This window comes from Magnolia sinica, chromosome 1 (assembly GCF_029962835.1).
Source record: "Magnolia sinica isolate HGM2019 chromosome 1, MsV1, whole genome shotgun sequence".
NCBI lineage: Eukaryota > Viridiplantae > Streptophyta > Magnoliopsida > Magnoliales > Magnoliaceae > Magnolia > Magnolia sinica.
This window is the reverse complement of record NC_080573.1, coordinates 97942821-97962934: the sequence shown is the minus strand read 5'-3', so window position 1 is coordinate 97962934 and position 20114 is coordinate 97942821. Positions and strand designations below refer to the sequence as shown.

Here is a 20114-nt window from a genome sequence, read left to right as displayed (position 1 = left end):
CTCGATTTTGAAGGCTTAAACGTAGGGAGGAAAATAAGAGGGAGGAAGAAGAAATTCGTGGCAGGGATGTGACTGACGATTGCAAGAGCAAGAGACATCCGGTCTTTGTTTCCTTTTCCTTTTCCTTTTATTTATTTCTTTCTTTTGATGTTTTTCTCCTCTGATTCTAGCATGATCACGCTAGGCTAAACCTCTTAGCTAGGGCTAAGAGGTGAAGCTTGTAAAGTGATGGGAGTCTTTACTTATGCCTTCTTTTGGTTTAAACTGAACTGATGTTGCTTTTAGTTAATTAAAGGAATGTTTCGTGTCTTTAATGATCTGTTGTGACTGAAATTACAATGGATCTGCAATGGCCTTGAATATTTTTTTTTCCAGTTTTATATTTATGAAGTCAGGAAGCCCTGTTGTTCATCATTGTCCCATGGGCATGGTAGGATGACAGTACCCTTCCTGATCCTCATACATTGTTGGTTGGTTGGTAATTAGTTTAATCCTATTGTTTGCTTTGTCTCTTGGGCATGGTTAGATGATGGAATCCATTCTAATTCATAAACCTTCCATCCCTTGAAAATCAGATCAAATAAGTTCAGTTTGAATTCCATACTCATTGATTCAGGCATAAGACCTCCCTGATCTCTACAAGTGGATCCTCTGAATCCCTAGTTTCCCTTCCTCTGAATTCCTTAAAGTTTTAAATAATTATTTCATAATTATTTCCTAAATTCTAATTGGATTAGATTTCATCTTAGCCTAGTTCTAGATCTAGTTGGTTTCAGATAACGTACAGGTATCAGTCCCTGTGGATTCGACCTCGGTCTTACCGAGTTTATTACTACATCACAACCCTATACTTGGGGAGTGAACAGTACCCCATCTAAAGCAGGATCCACTATTTGGAAGTCTTAGATTTAAGTACATATATGCCACATCTGCAGTATCACAACTTATTAATGAATAAAGAAAACACTTCTCCAAACTGATCACTCACAGGCAATGTACTACATGTGTTACCATACCATCTTTTCCACCAACATGCCCTTATGTAAGACATCAATACCATAAAAAAAAAGGTAGGCCCTGCCAAAAAGAGCATCTGGCACAAAAATCAAGCCTGTGGACCATTGAAATAAATGGACAACCGACAGTCTTGACTCGACGTAAAAGTGTGATCCACCTACTTTGTGGGTCAGCCTGATTTTTTACCGTGGTGATCTTGGTAGGGCCTACTCCTTTCATAATACAGATTTCCTACTTGAAGATAGACACAGCAAGATTATGTAAGAACTCTATTTAGTGGGCCTCACTGATCAACGGTCTGGATTGTTATACAGTTGGACTGGATGATTGAGTAGACCAGTGGGCCCCACTTCAGGTGATGCGCTGCGCAGTCTATCTGCGCAGCTCTGCGTACTAGGGCTGGAATGCTATAGCTGTCTTACGCAGACAGCAGTTTGAGTTGAACTAGGATGCTACAATGTGGAGCATAGGAGAGAGAGTTGTGATGGGTTTCAAACTCCCTCTCCACAGACTCTATAAAAGAGAGTTGGGTCCCCAATCCTACACCATAGCATAAATTCGAGTCCCATCTACTGATTTGCAGAAAGGGTGTGAAGGAGAGGAAGATCCTAAGCTCTACAGGTTTTCTGGTATTCTTATCCGGCTTCCATGGCGGCGTCTCAGCTAGGTAAGCTATCCGACCCCTGATCGCCATGTCCCATGCACAGACAGATCCGTGGGCCTATTCCGCATATAGATCAGATCCCACAGTTGGTATCAGAGCCATCTGTGCATAGGTATGGAAGATCATATTCAGTCATCTCACATCAGCATCAGAGATTTTCGAATTCCTGGAACAGTTGAAATCAGGGATTTTTCCCTGAATTCAGAAATCAACTATTAGGGATTTTTCCCGGAATTCAGACCTGAATAAAATATAGGGTTTTCAGATTTGGAATCCCCAAATCAGGTAATTAGGGTTTTCAGATTTGGATCCCCAAATCAGATAAATTAGGGATTTCAAATCCCAAATCTCAAATTGGGGATTTCATATCTGCAACCCCAAAATCAAGTTGAGATTGGGAATTTTCGAATCCCTGGATTCTGAAATCAGACTTATTAGAGATTTAGATTCGAATCTCCAAATCTGGATCCAGTAATTAGGGTAATCTGGAAATACGAAACCCACATCTATTTAGGGTTTTCAGATTCCAGAATGCAGAACTTGGATTCGCATTCGATTATCCCAAATTGGGGATTTCATATACCCTTACCTGTATCCTCAGTGGAGGCAGACGTGGATTTCCATTCCACCTCCGACAGCTTTCGCATACAGAAACACCGTCAGCCGCGATAACCTTCATCGGAGATGGTAGTGCCATCTTGATCGGCACTGTGGAAGATGTCAGCAGCTCAGCTTTCGTCTGACTGTGAATGCATCTACTGCGGCTGGGGATTTCATCCCAATCTCTTCAGTCGCTGCATGCAGTAAGTCGAAAACGGCTGGGGATTAGAGAGGAGCTCCGTCTCCATCTCCGTTCGTTGGACGGACAGCGAGGGCAACTCGCTCTCTCTCTCTGTCTGTCACTGCTCGAAATAGGGCATGCTACCCTTTTTAGTCGAGAACAGTAGTTCTCTTGCCCAAAAATTCCATCGGGTTAGTGGACCCGATTGTGCTGATTCGGATCCGCTTGTGGACCCGCAAACGGGTATCACCTATGTCCAAATCTTGGGCTTGACACGGATACGGGCCCATTAAGTATATCCTCGCCACACAACCATGTTTCCCATGCCGCTAGTGGGCCTCATGCATATGGACTCATCGTTTTGAACCATCCAGTTTACATTCATTTGATATATCATGGCCTGATTAAAGCATATAGCTTGTCCATATGCAACCCATATTTAGCGCATGTTGGATACTTAAACTAATGTTTGGGCCTTCCCTTTAGGGCCAAGTTTGATATCCGCTTCCTATATCTGAGTTATCTGTTTAGTTTATAATGAGTAAATAATTTGGACCACTCACTAAATGGACGATAAAGAATATGAAACTTTCACATGTGGATCTTAAGTATTGGATATAACATGTCCATCTTATGGACATTAATGTAAGGATCTAACCATCCATCTGAATTGTTTCATACCAACCGTCTATCGTGTGAGTGTCAAAGCTAGAATTGTAATACTCATTGATGATGACTAGATCATACAGAGTCCTGATTCGGCCCTATTATTGGCCCATCACCCATCCTTAAGAGTTAATATGGACCATTGGAATATATGGTGTGAAACTTTTCCATTTGTTTCACTTTAAGGTTCCTTTATTTCCAACAAAAAAAAAGGGTCAGTACCAACTAACTTATAGGCCGCATCGGACTAATTAAGATATAATCCATAGAGAGGCAGGATTATAATAGCAATCCTAAAGTCTATATTTGTAGTTTTTTTGGATTCGGTTGTGTTAGCCACCATAGTGACCTCAATCGATGAAAATTTTACAAGTACAGACTTGCAACATCGGGATAAGTAGGATTGCATACAGTTGCGTTCACGTCTTTATGCGTACGGTAGCGAAAACACAAACGATTACCGTTTGGCAGTCGAGTGAACGGGTGAAGTAAATGGTGCTGGTAATGTAAAACTGAAAGACTCATCTCACCCACAGGTGTTGAGTGTCTCAGATTTACATGACTTACATCACTTAGCTTCATGTTCAGGAGGATCACTAACATGTTGTTATTACCTCCCACAGGAGGAATGATGATGATGTAACAGATTCTCACCAGGATGAGATGGTTGGGCCCATTGTCATCCTAAATGATTCAGTTGATGCCTCCCTTAGCAACTGAATTAATTAACTTTGCTTGATATTTATTTACATTCACTAAATTGCTTTGTGAAACTATGAACTAATGTGAGTATATGTGTATCTCTTATATTTCAGTCTCAATTCCAACTAATACGCATCAAGTTCCTGCCTTAAATGGGTCTAATTATACTCAATGGAAGAACGCCATTGAAGTTGTACTGGGCTGTCTTCAATTAGATCTTGCCCTGATAACACCAGAACCGCCAAAGCCATCTGATAATGCTACTGAAGCTGAATATAATAGATGGGTTGCATGGTTTAGATCAAATGATACATGCCTGAAAGTCATTAAATATTCAATTTCTGAATCAATGAAGGGTGTCATGCCTGAAACAGATAAGGCTAAAGTTTTCCTAACTGAAATGGGAAAACGATTCAAGAAATCTGATAAATCTGAAGTAGGCATTCTTCTGAATAAATTAACTCGCTCATCCTACGATGGAAAAGGCAACATCCGTGAATACATTGTAGAGCAGATCGAAGTTGTTTCTAAGATCCGTGCTCTAGGGCTTGTACTCACTGATGATCAACTGGTTCATTTGATCATGAACAACCTACCTCCCCAATTCGGCACGTTCCTGGTAAACTATAACACTCTGAAGGACATGTGGACATTGGATGAACTCATCACTCAGTGCGTCCAAGAAGAAGACAGGATCAGACAGATGATAAAGGTTCAAAATGTTAATATGGTGACTTCAGGACAAGGGCATGGGCAAGGGAATAAAGGTAGAAAGAAGAGGAAACAAGGTTCTAATAATGGATTCTCTAGTCCTCCATCTGGAAACCATGAGAATCAATCTGGAAATGGATCTAAACGCAAACGGGTAAAAGGCAAGCCGTGCTACTTTTGTAAAAAGACGGGTCATCTAAAGAAAGACTGCGAAGGTTTTAAGGATTGGCTCATAAAGAAAGGTAATCATTCTGTTCTTGTCTGTTTTGAATCTAATCTGACCGATGTGTCAGTAGATTCCTGGTGGATAGATTCAGGAACTACTATTCACATATGCACTTCTATGCAGGAATTACTACAGGCCAGGCCACCAACTGATGCGGAGCGCTCAGTATATGTAGGCAATGGTGTCAAAGTTGACGTGGAGGCAATAGGAGTCTATAGGCTTAAGTTGAAGTCTGGTCATTTTTTGAATTTAGTTAATACATTCTGTGTGCCGTCTATAAGGCGCAATTTAGTTTCAATTTCCTGTTTGGATAAGTTGGGATATTCGTTCCACTTTGGAAATAAAAGTTTTAGTATTTACTTTAATTCGATTAAAGTTGGAACCGGCTCTTTAGTAAACAACTTATACCAGTTAGACTTGATTGCCTCTCACATCTATAATATTAATACCTTGCATGGAAATGTAGTGGGATCTAAGCGAAGACTAGACTATGAGAATTCCTCCATGTTGTGGCACAGGCGGCTATGCCATATATCTCGTGAGAGAATAGACAGGCTTGTGCGAGAAGGAATTTTGCATTCTCTAGACTTCTCTGATTATAAAGTATGCATTGATTGCATAAAAGGCAAACAGACTAGAACGAGAAAGAAAGGTGCAACCAGGAGTGTAGATCTATTAGAGGTTATACATACAGATATCTGTGGACCATTCCCTACAGCCTCATGGAGTGGCCACAAATATTTCATTACCTTTATAGATGACTACTCTTGCTTTGGGTACCTATACCTTATCAGTGAGAAATCAGATGCCCTGGATGCTTTTAAAATCTATAAAGCCGGGGTTGAAAATCAACTCGATAAGAGAATTAAAGTTGTCAGATCTGACCGTGGTGGTGAATACTATGGCAGATATGACGAATCAGGATGCAATCCAGGGCCATTCGCTAAATACCTACAGGATTGTGGCATTGTTGCTCAGTACACTATGCCTGGTACTCCAGAGCAGAATGGAGTTGCTGAGAGACGTAATCGCACCCTTATGGATATGGTGCGAAGTATGGTCAGCAATTCAACATTGCCAGAATCTCTGTGGGGTGATGCGATCAAAATCGCAGTTCATATATTAAACAGGGTTCCCAGCAAAGCAGTAAGCAAAACTCCTTTTGAGTTGTGGAATGGGAGAAAACCAAGTCTCCGATATCTACATGTTTGGGGTTGTTCTGCTGAGGCCAAAATTTATAACCCGCATGAAAAGAAGCTTGATCCTAGAACCATAAGTTGTTTCTTCATTGGATACCCAGAAAGATCAAAAGGCTATCGATTCTACTGTCCTTCCCACTCCATCAGGATTGTTGAGACTGGGAATGCCAGATTCATTGAGGACACTGAAAACAGTGGGAGCACGAACATAAGAAATTTTGTATTTGAGGAACAAAGGACTGTGACTCTTGTCATAGTCAATCCAGATCACGTGGATATTAATGATGCAGTCGATTCTGCAGTCACTGCAGAGCACCACGTAGAACCTCATATACAAACCACTGATGAGGAAAATCAAGATCAGACCCAACAAGCTGAACCATTAAGAAGATCTGAAAGAGAGAGAAGGCCTGTAAATCGAGACGATTACATCGTATACTTACAGGAACACGACTTTGACATAGGGGTGGAAAAGGATCCTGAATCCTTTACACAAGTTAAACAAAGTGCTGATCCTTCTCGTTGGTTTAATGCCATGAAAGATGAGTTGAAATCCATGCAGGACAATAAAGTATGGGATCTTGTAGAGTTACCCACTGGAATAAGGCCGATTGGTTGTAAATGGATATTTAAAACCAAACGGGACTCCAAAGGTAATGTCGAACGATATAAAGCCAGACTTGTTGCCAAGGGTTTTAACCAACGTGAGGGCATTGACTTTAAGGAGACTTTCTCACCAGTATCAAAGAAAGACTCATTCAGGATCATAATGGCTCTTGTAGCTCATATGGATTTAGAGTTACATCAGATGGATGTAAAGACTGCATTTCTCAATGGGGATCTAAATGAGAATGTGTACATGTTGCAGCCTGAAGGTTTTGTAGCTACTGGCACAGAACATTTGGTTTGCAAACTTAAGAAATCCATCTATAGGTTGAAACAGGCATCGCGACAGTGGTACCTTAAGTTTCATGAAGTAATTTCTTCATATGGCTTTGTAGAAAACACTGCAGATGAATGCATCTACATTAAAACCAGTGGGAGTAAGTTCGTTATGATGATTTTGTATGTTGATGACATTCTGTTAGCTAGCAGTGATACCAGGATGTTGAGCGACACCAAGAAATTTTTATCTCAAAAGTTTGAAATGAAAGACCTTGGTGAAGCTTCTTATGTCATTGGCATTGAGATTCGCCGTGACAGAACACTTGGACTGCTCAGCTTGTCACAGAGGACCTATATTGCTAGGGTACTCGAAAGGTATGGCATGCAAAATTGTGCTTCAGGAAAGTCCCCCATTGTGAAGGGCGACAAATTTGGTTTATTTCAGTGTCCAAAGAATGATTTAGAAAAGAATCGAATGAAAGAATTTCCGTACGCATCAGTAGTAGGAAGCATCATGTATGCTCAAGTCTGTACGCGACCGGACATTGCCTTTGTCACTGGAATGTTGGGAAGATATCTATCTAATCCAGGAATGCAACATTGGATAGCTGCAAAGAAAGTATTACGGTATCTTCAGAGAACAAAAGACTTCGGACTCACATACAGAAGGTCTGATCAGTTGGAGTTGATCGGATATTCAGATGCAGACTTCGCAGGCTGCGTCGATACTAAGAAGTCTACTTCAGGATACATCTTCATGATGGTGGGAGGAGTTGTGTCGTGGAAAAGCGTGAAACAATCTACCACAGCCTCATCCACTATGGAAGCTGAATTTATTGCTTGTCATGAGGCATCTAATCAGGCACTATGGTTACAGAGTTTCTTCTCAGGTTTGCGGGTACTGGAGCATATCCCGAAACCGTTGAGAATATTTTGCGATAATTCGGCTGCTATTTCCTTCTCTAGTAACAACAAGCATTCGTCAAGGTCGAGGCATATCGACATCAAGTATCTTGTTGTAAAGGAAAGAGTTCAGAATCATCAAGTGTCCGTGGAATTCATCGGCACTAAGCAGATGATTGCAGATCCGCTCACTAAAGGGCTCCCTATCACGCCATTTCAGGAGCATGTAACATCCATGGGAGTCATTGATCCCACAGATGTTTTCAATTAGTGGGAGTTGAGCGTACTTTGATTTTCACAGACACTTAGAGATCTCGTTTTATACAGTTTGTTTGGATGATTTTGATATAAAGATTTATTTCTGCTTATTTATATATATGCGCAAATTTTGAATAAGTGGAACTATAGTTGTGTCTCGTTGGAGACATGAAAAAGCTTCAGGACCTCTTAAGGATAGGCACATATTATCACACTAAAGTGTGTAATCCTTATACCACATTTCCTAGTTCGTGATCTATGTCGTTAAGATTGAAAGTATTTGTGATCGCGCTTAGACTCACTTCGCCTAAATTAAATGTTGTGATGACTACCGCGTTTCGATACTGACTGTCTTGATGGACCAGATTGAATAGCATTACTCATACTGTCCAATTGTTTTCATTGGTTAACCATTTAGATATTTTCTTAAAATATCAAAACTTGTTTACAAAATTATTATATACATGACTATCATTGACATTGCTCAATGAGGCCCAAGTGGGAGAATGTAAGAACTCTATTTAGTGGGCCTCACTGATCAACGGTCTGGATTGTTATACAGTTGGACTGGATGATTGAGTAGACCAGTGGGCCCCACTTCAGGTGATGTGCTACGCAGTCTATCTGCGTAAGGCTGGAATGCTATAGCTGTCTTACGCAGACAGCAGTTTGAGTTGAACTAGGATGCTACAACGTGGAGCATGGGAGAGAGAGTTGTGATGGGTTTCAAACTCCCTCTCCACAGACTCTATAAAAGAGAGCTGGGTCCCCAATCCTACACCATAGCATAAATTCGAGTCCCATCTACTGATTTGCAGAAAGGGTGTGAAGGAGAGGAAGATCCTAAGCTCTACAGGTTTTCTAGTATTCTTATCCGGCTTCCATGGCGGCGTCTCAGCTAGGTAAGCTATCCGACCCCTGATCGCCATGTCCCATGCACAGACAGATCCGTGGGCCTATTCCGCATATAGATTAGATCCCACAGATTAGTGATGGTGAAACCTCCATCCACTATGAGGTTGTGCCCCCTCACATACTCATCACTGCCTAAGAAAAGGACAGCTTCAGCAATGTCTTCTGCCTTCAGCACAACCCCCTTAAGGTTTGAGTAGAGATTCGGTTCATCCTCTGCCTCGTAGAAGTTCTTAACTAATGGTGTCGCCACCAAGTATGGTGACACACAGTTCACACGAATGCCGAACCGACCAAGCTCAACAGCGGCATTCTTCATGAGCCCCACCACCGCATGCTTGGAGCATGTGTACGCATGGGGGGTGGCCCCACCAGAGACCGAAGAAGTGCTGACGGTTATGATCATGCTTCCGTGGCGAGCCGGGTCCATGACGCGGGCCGCATGCTTGGTGCCCAAGAAGGCGCCCATTACATTAATGCTGAGGACCCTCTTGAAGTCGGCCTTATCATTATCGAGGATGTTTGGCTTGAGTGGCTCCACAGTGCCCGCATTGTTGAACATGATGTCGAGCTTCCCGAATCTGGTGATTGCACTATCGACAGCGTTGCGGACATGGGCGTCGTCCTGTACATCACAGTGGATGAAGGAAGTATCTGTGGGGCTCAGTTCTTTGCTGATCGAGTTGCCCAGTTCGTCCTGGATGTCAGCGATGATGACTTTGGCCCCATGGCGATGGAATAGTCTAGCAGTCTGTGCGCCGATGCCGCTTGCACCGCCGGTTATTAGTGCAACCTTTCCTTCGAGTCTACCAAGCAGGGCCATAATGTATGATGTAAGAGAAAATTTGGTAAGAAAAATTACAACGAAATTTCAATTACTGTCCAAGGGCGCCTTTGGTTGCATCAAATTTCACGAATTTTTCTAGTTATCTTCATAAAATAATATTATCCTACATGGTAAGAGTCTGTTTTGATGCACCATCATAGGTAACTTTTTTATACGAATGATAGCAAATAAACTATCTTTTATATAAAAGTTAATTTGGTAACCATCCTATAAAAGTAATTTATCGACTTAAACTAATAGCCATTATAGCCATTAGTAAAAATAAAAATCTTTTCAGCCTTTGTTATTTTACTATCTCTATTTCTTTTTTGAACCTTCTCTTTCTCATCTCTCCACACCATGGATGGTCCATATCAAAGGTTGCCCTAAAAGATGGGTGGCCCACAACAAAGGTGGCACCCACACAATGGACGGTTCACATCTAAGGTAGGCCCCACACCCACATTAAGGTGGAACTACATGATGGATAATTCATATCAAAGGTTGGCCCCTAATAATGAATGGCCCACATCCAAAGTGGACCCCCATATGATGCGATGAATGACCTATTTTGAAGGTGGGGCCCACATGATAGATGGTCCACATCAAAGGTAGGTTCTACATTATGGGCAGTGGATATCAAAGATGGGCTTCACATGATGGATGACCCACATCAAGATAGGCTCCACATAATAGATGGTCCACATCAAAGGTCAGCTACTAATGATGAATGACTCACATCCAGGGAGGGCTTGCATGATCGATGACCCACTTCGAAGGTGGGGCCTACATGATGGACGGTCTACATCAAGGGTGGGCTCGACATGATGGGGTGGTGGCCTTTGAGGGTAGGCCCCACATGATGTTCACTTAACAATGATGGTGGGCCCCACGTGATAGACAGTCCACATCAAAGGTCACCCCCTTATGATGAATGGCTTACATCCAAGGTGAGCCTTGCATGATGGACAATCCGCATCCAATGTCTGACATGGTGGACAACCCACATCCAAGATGACCTCGCATGATGGATAGCCAACATCAAAGGTGGGCCTTATAAGGTGATGGTCCATGTTGAAGGTAAGCTCACACGAAGAGTAATTCATTATATTGAAGATAGGGTTAAGGTGGACCCGAATGAATATGTAAAAATAGGAAAAGGTTTTAATGGAATAAATTAAAAAATGGAAGAAGAGAGAGATGAAAAAGAGAGATTAATAAAAGAGGCATAGAAAATTACTCAAATGATCATGGAAACCAAACAAAATTTATTTATTGAGATAATAAATATGATATTTACAAAACATACAATTTATCTATTTGATAAGTAGAAACCAAGATAAGTTATTCGGGGCAATATTCTCATTTGATTATAAGAAAACATCTTTATTTTCATTATTAAATAGAAGAATTTTGTAATATTTTTAATTCTAATTATATCAAAAAATTTAATTATATGAAATTATTTTATCTAATCATACAACTTTACTCCCCCTCTTTAGTCTAACAATTGTTTGGTCCACATGATGGATGTCATCCACACTTTTATTTCATAATGATTGGTGGGCCTACAAGATTTTTGGTTGCACATGCCTCTCAAATTCACTAGGATCCCATGATCATAACATCCAATCAGTGGCTAGAAAAATGATATGTCTCAATTGATCATACTTTTGAAGTTCAACCATATATCAAGAAAATACATCATGTAGCCCACCTTTGACTACACTTCCATATTGAAAGTCACTTCATATGATGCTAACCATGGTAATAAAAATGATTGGGCTATATTGATACTCATTGGGGTCCCTACTCAAGTGGAGGTGGGACCCACATGTGTGAGCTTAAGTAATTTATTTTGCCACATGTGTGTGAAGGGTATTTTGTTCTTTTGGCCAAGCAAGTAAAATGAGAAAAAATGGTTTTGTACTAAGAGAGAGTTCTAGGAGTAACATTGGGATTTTTCTTTCTTGGAGAAAAAAGGAAAACGAGAAGAGAATGGGGTTTTGTAAAAGAAGAAGATTAAGAGCTTTCTACTACCGAAATCTTCACATCCAGGTTTGTGAGGGTCCATCTACAATGTCGATTTATTTGATTGTCTTCTCCAAGGGTTGTGTTAGGAATTTTTTACAATTCGTAGTTGGTGAGATATTCATTTTTTTAATTATTGCTTGTTATCTACCTTTGGGTGATATAATTTGGGTATCCTAGAGAGGTCTTATGATGATTATACTTTCATTATTTCTATTATAGCGGATTTGTGCCAGACTGGGTCTCATGGTTTTTTTCATTCACATGAGAGCTTTCTACTAGGTTTGACCGCAAAGTGAATGAAATTGACCGCGAAGTTAATGAAATGAATGAAATTGACCGCGAAGTGAATGAAATGGATTTTCAACCATCGACCTGATAGAATCTTGGAAAATAACCATGTTGGTTAGCTAAAGTAGCTTCTCCTACCCAAAAATCATATATGGTTCGTCAAGTAACTAATTTTGGTTTAAAAGACATTCTTGTTACATGAATAAAGAAATAAATGAAAAAAAAAGGAGAAATTATATATATATACATATTGTCACGCCCCAAACCCGAAAATCGGATTCACAGGAATCCCGATCGTCGAATCCGGTGCCGACAGCCTCCGTAGTACCCCATTCTCGGCTCCCAGCGTCCATACGCCAGATTCCGATCCTGGGATCCTACAAGGAGGATTTTTTTTTTTAACTCGCAATAAGCATAACCACAAGATTACCTCATTCACAAAGGCAACATCATCATCGCATATCCACTAATATAATCAGTTGAGTACAATGCTAGAAGAAAATACATAAATAAAAACCAAGCTCCAGAAGACCGCCGCACGCTCCAAGCTCAACATTGCTGTAACCTAACATCACCTGCACGCATCTATCATGCATAAGCTTATAGAAAGCTTAGAGGGTGGTGTAAGTGTGTGCACAAGGTAAGTGCCAAGTATTCCATATCAGAGTAATCAAATTAAGCGAAAGTACTGACAAGTCCATGGATCATACAATATCAGGGTACACAACACAAATCAACTATGTAAATGAGCAGTCAAAGCGAGCCAAATATTAGATGCCGAGGATACAATATCATAAATCACACAATATCGAAAGTATTGGTAATCTATAAATCGGATAATGTCGAAATAAGCAGAAATACTGACAAGAGCATGAATTATCATAGTAGACAGAATATTGACAAGATCATAAATCATACGATAATAGAGTAAGCGAAAATACAGACAAGTCCATGAGTCAATCAATGTCAGAATATGTAATGTAAAACAACTATGCAAACGAGGAATCATAGATAGTCAAATATCAGATGCAGAGGGTGCAATACAATATACATTCCTGATGAGTAACACAAATAGCGTCAGCCATACCTAGACCATACAAATGCAGGGACACAATAACCCAAAATGTCGTATACCGCGAATGCCATGCAATATGCGGTGCGAATGGAATGACCATACTTGAGTGTGAAGTCGGGATGGTATTACGTAGTATCGCAGGCTATGGGGTCCATCACAAGGGACTTCTATCCAAACCAGTCCCATACCTAAATTTGGATAGTCAGACTCAATGTGGTAAACTCCTAATCTCAAGTTAGTCGCGCGCCCCAACCGAAATCCTGGCCATTGTGAGGGCACACGTAATAAATAGTTGCGCACCACTAGTGAATGAATGAATGCATGAATGAGTATGCAACTCCTGCTCACTATATCCACATATCAGTACAGTTCCTATCTGGGATCATCACCGGGGTTTTGTACACTCCAAATGGCACTGTCTCTCTCTTAGCAGCACAGTCCAAGTGAGCGTAAGAAACCTCACTATCCGCCTGGCCAATAGTCTGCCAATACCTATCCGGCATGTCGATAGTGGACCCATTCATGAGCTGGTCAAACTCAGCCTAGTAATGCCCCCTACCCTCGGGCGGGTAAGGCCACACCCCCTCCCAACCGACCACACACAGTGGGAGACGCAGCCTCCTGGTATTCGGCATCAGGCGCTCATGTATCCACTCGATCTCGACGTTGGGGCGTCTCCTGGCCTCGGAGGTTTAGGGATTTTCACTCAGGGACATCTATGGCGCCCGTATGCTAGAACCAAACATTTTCGGTGTCTCATCTGACCATCCACAATATGTCTGTGGAGGCTACGACCTTGATGTCACTAGGGCACACAATGCAAGATGCATGAGTCATACAATCCAGTCATGCATCAATTGTATGCATACCGTGCACTCATGTGAGATAACCTCCGCCTATCGGGGAGTCTCATAACAACCTGCCCAATGACATATGCAATGGTCAACCACATCTCATAACAAACATGCAGATGATGCGTATGGGCATGTGTGATGATGCTATACTATCACATACTCATAATCGGTGTTAACAACCGGCATCGACAATCGACCTCGACAATGTGGACATTTAACCAACATTGCCCCCAAGGAATGGCTCACATAGAGCTAAACACATAATGGGCCCACGACCTCACACAAAGGCCTGATATACAACACAGTGGGCCTTACTCAAGGGTCACATATACACATTAGGCGGGCCCTGATCATAGGCCTCAAATACATGACGTGTGGGCCCTACACATGGGTCTCGAATACATCAAATGGGCCATGCATCTTGGGCCATGAATACATCACAATGGGCCTTTCTCATGGGCCTAACATACATCATAATGGGCTCCATAGCCTGGTCTTCAAATGCACCCCAATGAGCCTCATCGCATAGGCCTCATATACATCATATTAGGCTTTAAACACGAGCAAAATACACATCATAACAGGCCTCAAATACTAGCCGCATATACATTACATTGGGCCTCAAACACGGGCAGAATATACATCACAATCAGAATCCACAATCGGCCACGATGATTGACCTTGATCGATAATCGGTCAATCGGCCGCGACAATCATAATCAACAATCGGCCACGATAATCAGCCTCGATTGATAATCAGTCAATCGGCCATGACAATCATAATCAGTAATCGGCCACGATAATCAGCCTCGATCGGTAATCGGTCAATCGACCACAACAATCATAATCGGTAATCGGCCACAATAATTAGCCTCGATCGATAATCGATCAATCGGCCATGACAATCATAATCGGTAATCGGCCATGATAATCATCCTCGATCGATAATCGGTCAATCAGTCATGACAATCATAATCGGTAATCGGCCACGATAATCATCCTCGATCGATAATCGGTCAATCGGCCATGACAATCATAATCAGTAATCGGCCACGATAATCATCCTCGATCGATAATCGGTCAATCGGCCATAACAATTATAATCGGTAATCGGCCACGATAATCGGCCTCGATAGGTAATCGATCAATCGGTCATGACAATCATAATCGGTAATCGGCCACGATAATCATCCTCGATCGATAATCGGTCAATCGGCCATGACAATCATAATTGGTAATCGGCCATGATAATCATCCTCGATCGATAATCGGTCAATCGGCCATGACAATCATAATCGGTAATCGGCCACGATAATCGGCCTCGATCGGTAATCGATCAATCGGCCATGACAATCATAATCGGTAATCGGCCACGATAATTGGCCTTGTTGATTGATCGAACATAGCCTATGGGAAGGTCACAATATAGACATTCAACCATCATCGCCCATCAAAGTGGACATTTAACCAACATTGCTCCTAAGGAGTGGCCCACATAGAGGTGAACATAAAGTGGGCCCATGGCCTTGTACAAAGGCCTAATACACATCACTACGGGCCACATCACATGGGCCTCGAATACATCATATGGGCCGAAATTACATTACAATGGGCCTCATATATATATATATATATATATATCAAGGTGGGCCTTAACGGATGGCCACAGATACATCAAGATGGACCTTATAAATGGGCCGCTCCAATGGGCCGAGTCGAATGGGCTGAGTCGAATAGGTTGAGTCAAATAGGGCGAGTTAAATGGACTGATTCAAATAGACCGGATCAATAGGCCGATTCAAATGGACCAAATCAAAAGGGCCAAGTCAAATAGGCCAAGTCCAATATACCATAAGTACGCCGTTAAATACCATTGAAGAGCATAAAAATGAATCATGTCCAAATGATCATTTGGACCATACCACAAATGACAATGGTGTTAAATTTCAATGACCCACCATAGTCTTTATTTTCCATCCAGTCTGTGCATAAGGTTACAAAGACCTGGATATAGAGGAAAAACGAATATCATACTAGTTCAGAGCCCCATAGTCCCAAAGGGTTTTCAATGGTGGGCGTTTATCCCACTGTTCTCTATAGTGTGGTCCACTTGATATTGGATCTGCTTTATTTACTTATTTATTTATTTATTTTTATTATTTATTTATTTTTTTGTCTCAAGCCGGGAGACAAGATCGCCAAATGGATAGACAGTAGGAATACATCACATACATCATGGTGAGGCCAATCATCAAATGGATGGACAGTAGGGATACAGCACACACATCATGGTGCGGTCCACGTAGTGGCCTACTATAACATATATCATATAATATATTATAATATGATATAATACCATATAATATAATATGATATATTATATTATAATATAACATGGCATATAGAAGAAGGCCACTGTCCAGAGACTCTCTGATACTCTGGACGGTGCTGATCTAATGCACGAGATCATGGTGGGGCGCATGAAGCAGATTGTACCATGAACGTCCTCTTGAACATGCAGAGCCAAATTTTGAGCCGACATTGAGAGAGAGAGAGAGAGAGAGAGAGAGAGAGAGAGAGAGAGAGAGAGAGAGACCAGCACGTGGCTCTCTTTTTCTTTTTTTTTTTCACTTCTTTTTTTTTTCTTTGTGTTGAGACAAAACAGAGGTGGGTCCCACGTAGGGCCCACCATAGTAGCATGTATTATAATATAATATAATATGATATATATAATATACATCAAACGTCCAGGCCATCCAGGGCCTGGACAGTACACACATCACGGTGCTGCCCCACACGTGGGGTGGGTCCACTCCACACGCACCACAGTGTGGCCTAACAAATGGGTGGATGACGTGGAATAGGGTGGGTCCCACGGTCCCTGGTGAATAGGAAAAACAAATTTCAGAACAATCCAAAACTTCTGCCCCCAAAGGGTTTCAATGGCGGACGCTCAACCCCACTGTTTACTACCGTGTGGGCCACCTGAGTTATGGATGAAGCCGAATTTCGGAGGGGCCTCTCTTCAGGAAGTGGCCCACCCAATGAAAGGTGTGGATAATCAACAGACATCATGGTGGGGCCCATGGCTGGGCCCGTGGGCTGCTGCCTGTCCGTCCGTCCGCCTATGTGCAGGCCTTCTAACAGCAGCAGCGCCTGCTGCTGCTGCATCATTTATTTTATTTTATTTTTATTTTTTTGTTTTCCCACATATTTCATATGTGGGGCCCACGTATTGAGAATCCACTCCGTCCAATGGATTCTAGGGCCCAAGACACACCCAACAAGCCTAATAATCGAGCATTTTGGTGTAAAGAAACAGTAGAGTGGGTCCTAACATCCTTGAACGGTAAGAAAACACAAATTTCTATGGTATGGCCCGCTTGATCATCCGATTGGCCTCATTTTTCGGCTCAACGCCTAAAATGAGCCAAGGAACAGGGTGGATGGCGTGGATTAGAACAGTGAATCAAGGTGGGGTTTGTAGAAGTGGCCCACCCAAAACCACTCTTTCTCTTTCCCTTTTTTTTTGACGTTAGCACACCCCACTGTCCTCACACTTCACTAATAACGTCCAATGTCCCTGGACGCTAGACGGTTGCATATTCATCAAGGCGGGTCCCACATGGGCGTGGCTCACTTGATCGTTGGATAGTTATGTTTTTTTTTTTCATCACCGTTAAGTAGGGCCCATTTCACTTGGACGACCGTGGGGATCCATTTGAGGAACTGCTTGGACATCACATACACCAAGGTGAGTTACATTCGGGTGGGCCACACAGCTACATCATCACACCAAAGTATTGAAAGAGGGAGAGGGAAGAAAGAGAAAGAAGCACCCACCTCATAGAAATGGAGAAATTTACCCTAAAGATGCACCCACCTTCCTTCTTTTTCCTCCGTAGTGCTCCAAAGCTCCAATGAGGCACCTTCAACGGTGGAGATGGACTTCTAATGGTGGGATTGAAGGGGATCTAAAGTAAATGTGGCTAGAAATGGGAGGGCTGCCATGGACGTTTTCACCTTCTCTCTTGCTAGGAGAAAAAAATGAAGAAGAAGAAGAGAGAGAGAGAGAGAGTAATTGATTCATGTAAGGCCATAAATGCTAGGGTTAACTCATGGGGAAAATAAATGCCATAATTGCTTGTAAGCATTTATTACTTGGCATGGGGTGATGACATCACCCCATGACAACTTAGGAAATGGTGCCATTGTGATATGTGGGCCCTACAAATGTGAGGTCCATAGCTATTACAATGCGCGAGCTACATCTCATGATCTAAGCGTTGCATTGAAGCACGAGACGCGGCGTTGGAATCGCGGCGTCGGTGCGGTCGCAATGGTATAAGTCTCGGGTCGAGCCGACTCAGATATACGGGACACATCCCAGAGTCGCGTGCAAACGCCGATAACTGACCGCGGTTGGCCGGAATTCAACCGGGATGACCGGCAAAGCCTACGGAACAGTTCGGGCTAAGATATGGGTCTTACATATATATATATATATATATGCTTATATATACATATTTATATAAATATGTACTAGAGAAAAATGTAGGTAGAATAAAGTTCTCCGTGTAGAAAAAAAAGGTGCACAGACCGCCGCGACACTACGATTATGGCTACGGTTATAATCCATAGCCATGGGATCCCACTGACCCGGTTGACTGGGTCCCAACCCGGTCGACCTCGACTCGCTGGGTTTTTTTTTTGTTCCCTGTTGTAATCCCCACCGCTTTTTGTGGGTCCCATTATGAGGTATGTGTTATATCCAAACCGTCCATCTATTTGGTGAACTCGTATTAAGGCTTGAGACGAAAAATAAGACAGATCTAGCTATCAGGTGGAAGACACTGTAAAAGGCAGTGGAGGATTGAACATTTACCATTGAAACCCTTTTAGGGGTCATAGATGTTTGGGATCATTATGAAATTTGTTTTTCCTCTTCATCCAGGTCTTTGTGACCTTATGAATAGATTGGATGGAAAATAAATGTTATGGTGGGCCCTACAAAATTTTTAACGGTGAAAATCAATTTTCCCGCTGCTCTTTGTGGTGTGGTCCAGTTGATCTTTGGATATGATTTTATTTATTTATTTATAATGCTCCGAAATGATCTCAAAATATGGATGAACGTTGTGGATATAATAAATACATAACTGTGGGGCCCATGTAACTTTGATCTCTTTTGAACTGTTTGTATAACTCGGAGTTCAAGGAGTGTCAGCACTTGTCTTTGAGCACCAGCTGATCTGCTTCCAGAAGGAAAAGCAGGGGCATTTTCGACCTGAGAAAAGTAGTCCGTACAGCTGGGGCTTATTCTTGGAAGGTAAAAGCAAGTGGGCTTAAAAAAGGTTCATGGGCCATATATGGGTCGTACAGTAGGAAATTTCTCCACAAACAATGTGTGAAGGACAACGGGGGTATTGATCATAGATGGGGACCCTCTGATGCTTAAGTTAGTGAGGCGGACTTAGGCCCCGTTTGTTAAATCTGAAGTCTAAAGACCGAATCTGAAATTTGAAGCCTGAATCTGAAATCTAAAGCCTGAATCTGAAATCTGAAGTAAAAAAACTTGTTTGATAATTATGGCTGAAGTCTAAAAATTAAGTATCGAATTTTAAACAAATTGTTTGTTAACAAACATCTTAAATGTCTGAAATATGTTAATTTGACACATTTGCCCATATCTCTCATTTGGAAATATTTTACATTATAAAGAAATTATTTTTTATTAAATGAAAATAAAATCATTATATTTAATTCAAATAAACTAAAATACTTAATAAAAAACTAAAATATCATCATAAGGCCCTCAATTCCTCTTAACGGGAAGATTGTCACTACGTGTTGTATAGGATTGAACACCGGTAGCAACAAAACCTTTAAATAAGGCCCACCTTATATTTATATACTATCCAAACCGTTTACAAGGTCATTCCCAATTGGATGAAGTGAAAACATATTGATCCAAAACTTATGTAGCCTATTTAAGTTTATTTTCCATCCAATATGTTCATAAGGTCACAAATACTTGTATGAAGAGGAAAAAAAATCATATTGATCCAAAACTTTTGTGACCTTAAAAAGGGTTTCAATGGTAGTCGTTAAAA

The 20114-nt window shown here is 41.6% G+C and overlaps 1 protein-coding gene across 1 annotated transcript; it reads right to left on the bottom strand.

The window, feature by feature from the left end:
* Positions 1–1813: 1813 nt before the first annotated feature.
* On the bottom strand, positions 1814–9849 carry LOC131247933 (borneol dehydrogenase, mitochondrial-like). Its single transcript, XM_058247906.1, has 3 exons — positions 8996–9849; positions 2271–2445; positions 1814–1876 (listed from the first exon to the last, which is right to left on the bottom strand). The coding sequence occupies exons 1-3, from the start codon at positions 9745–9747 to the stop codon at positions 1814–1816; spliced, it is 990 nt and encodes a 329-aa protein (XP_058103889.1). The 5' UTR covers positions 9748–9849.
* Positions 9850–20114: the final 10265 nt, after the last annotated feature.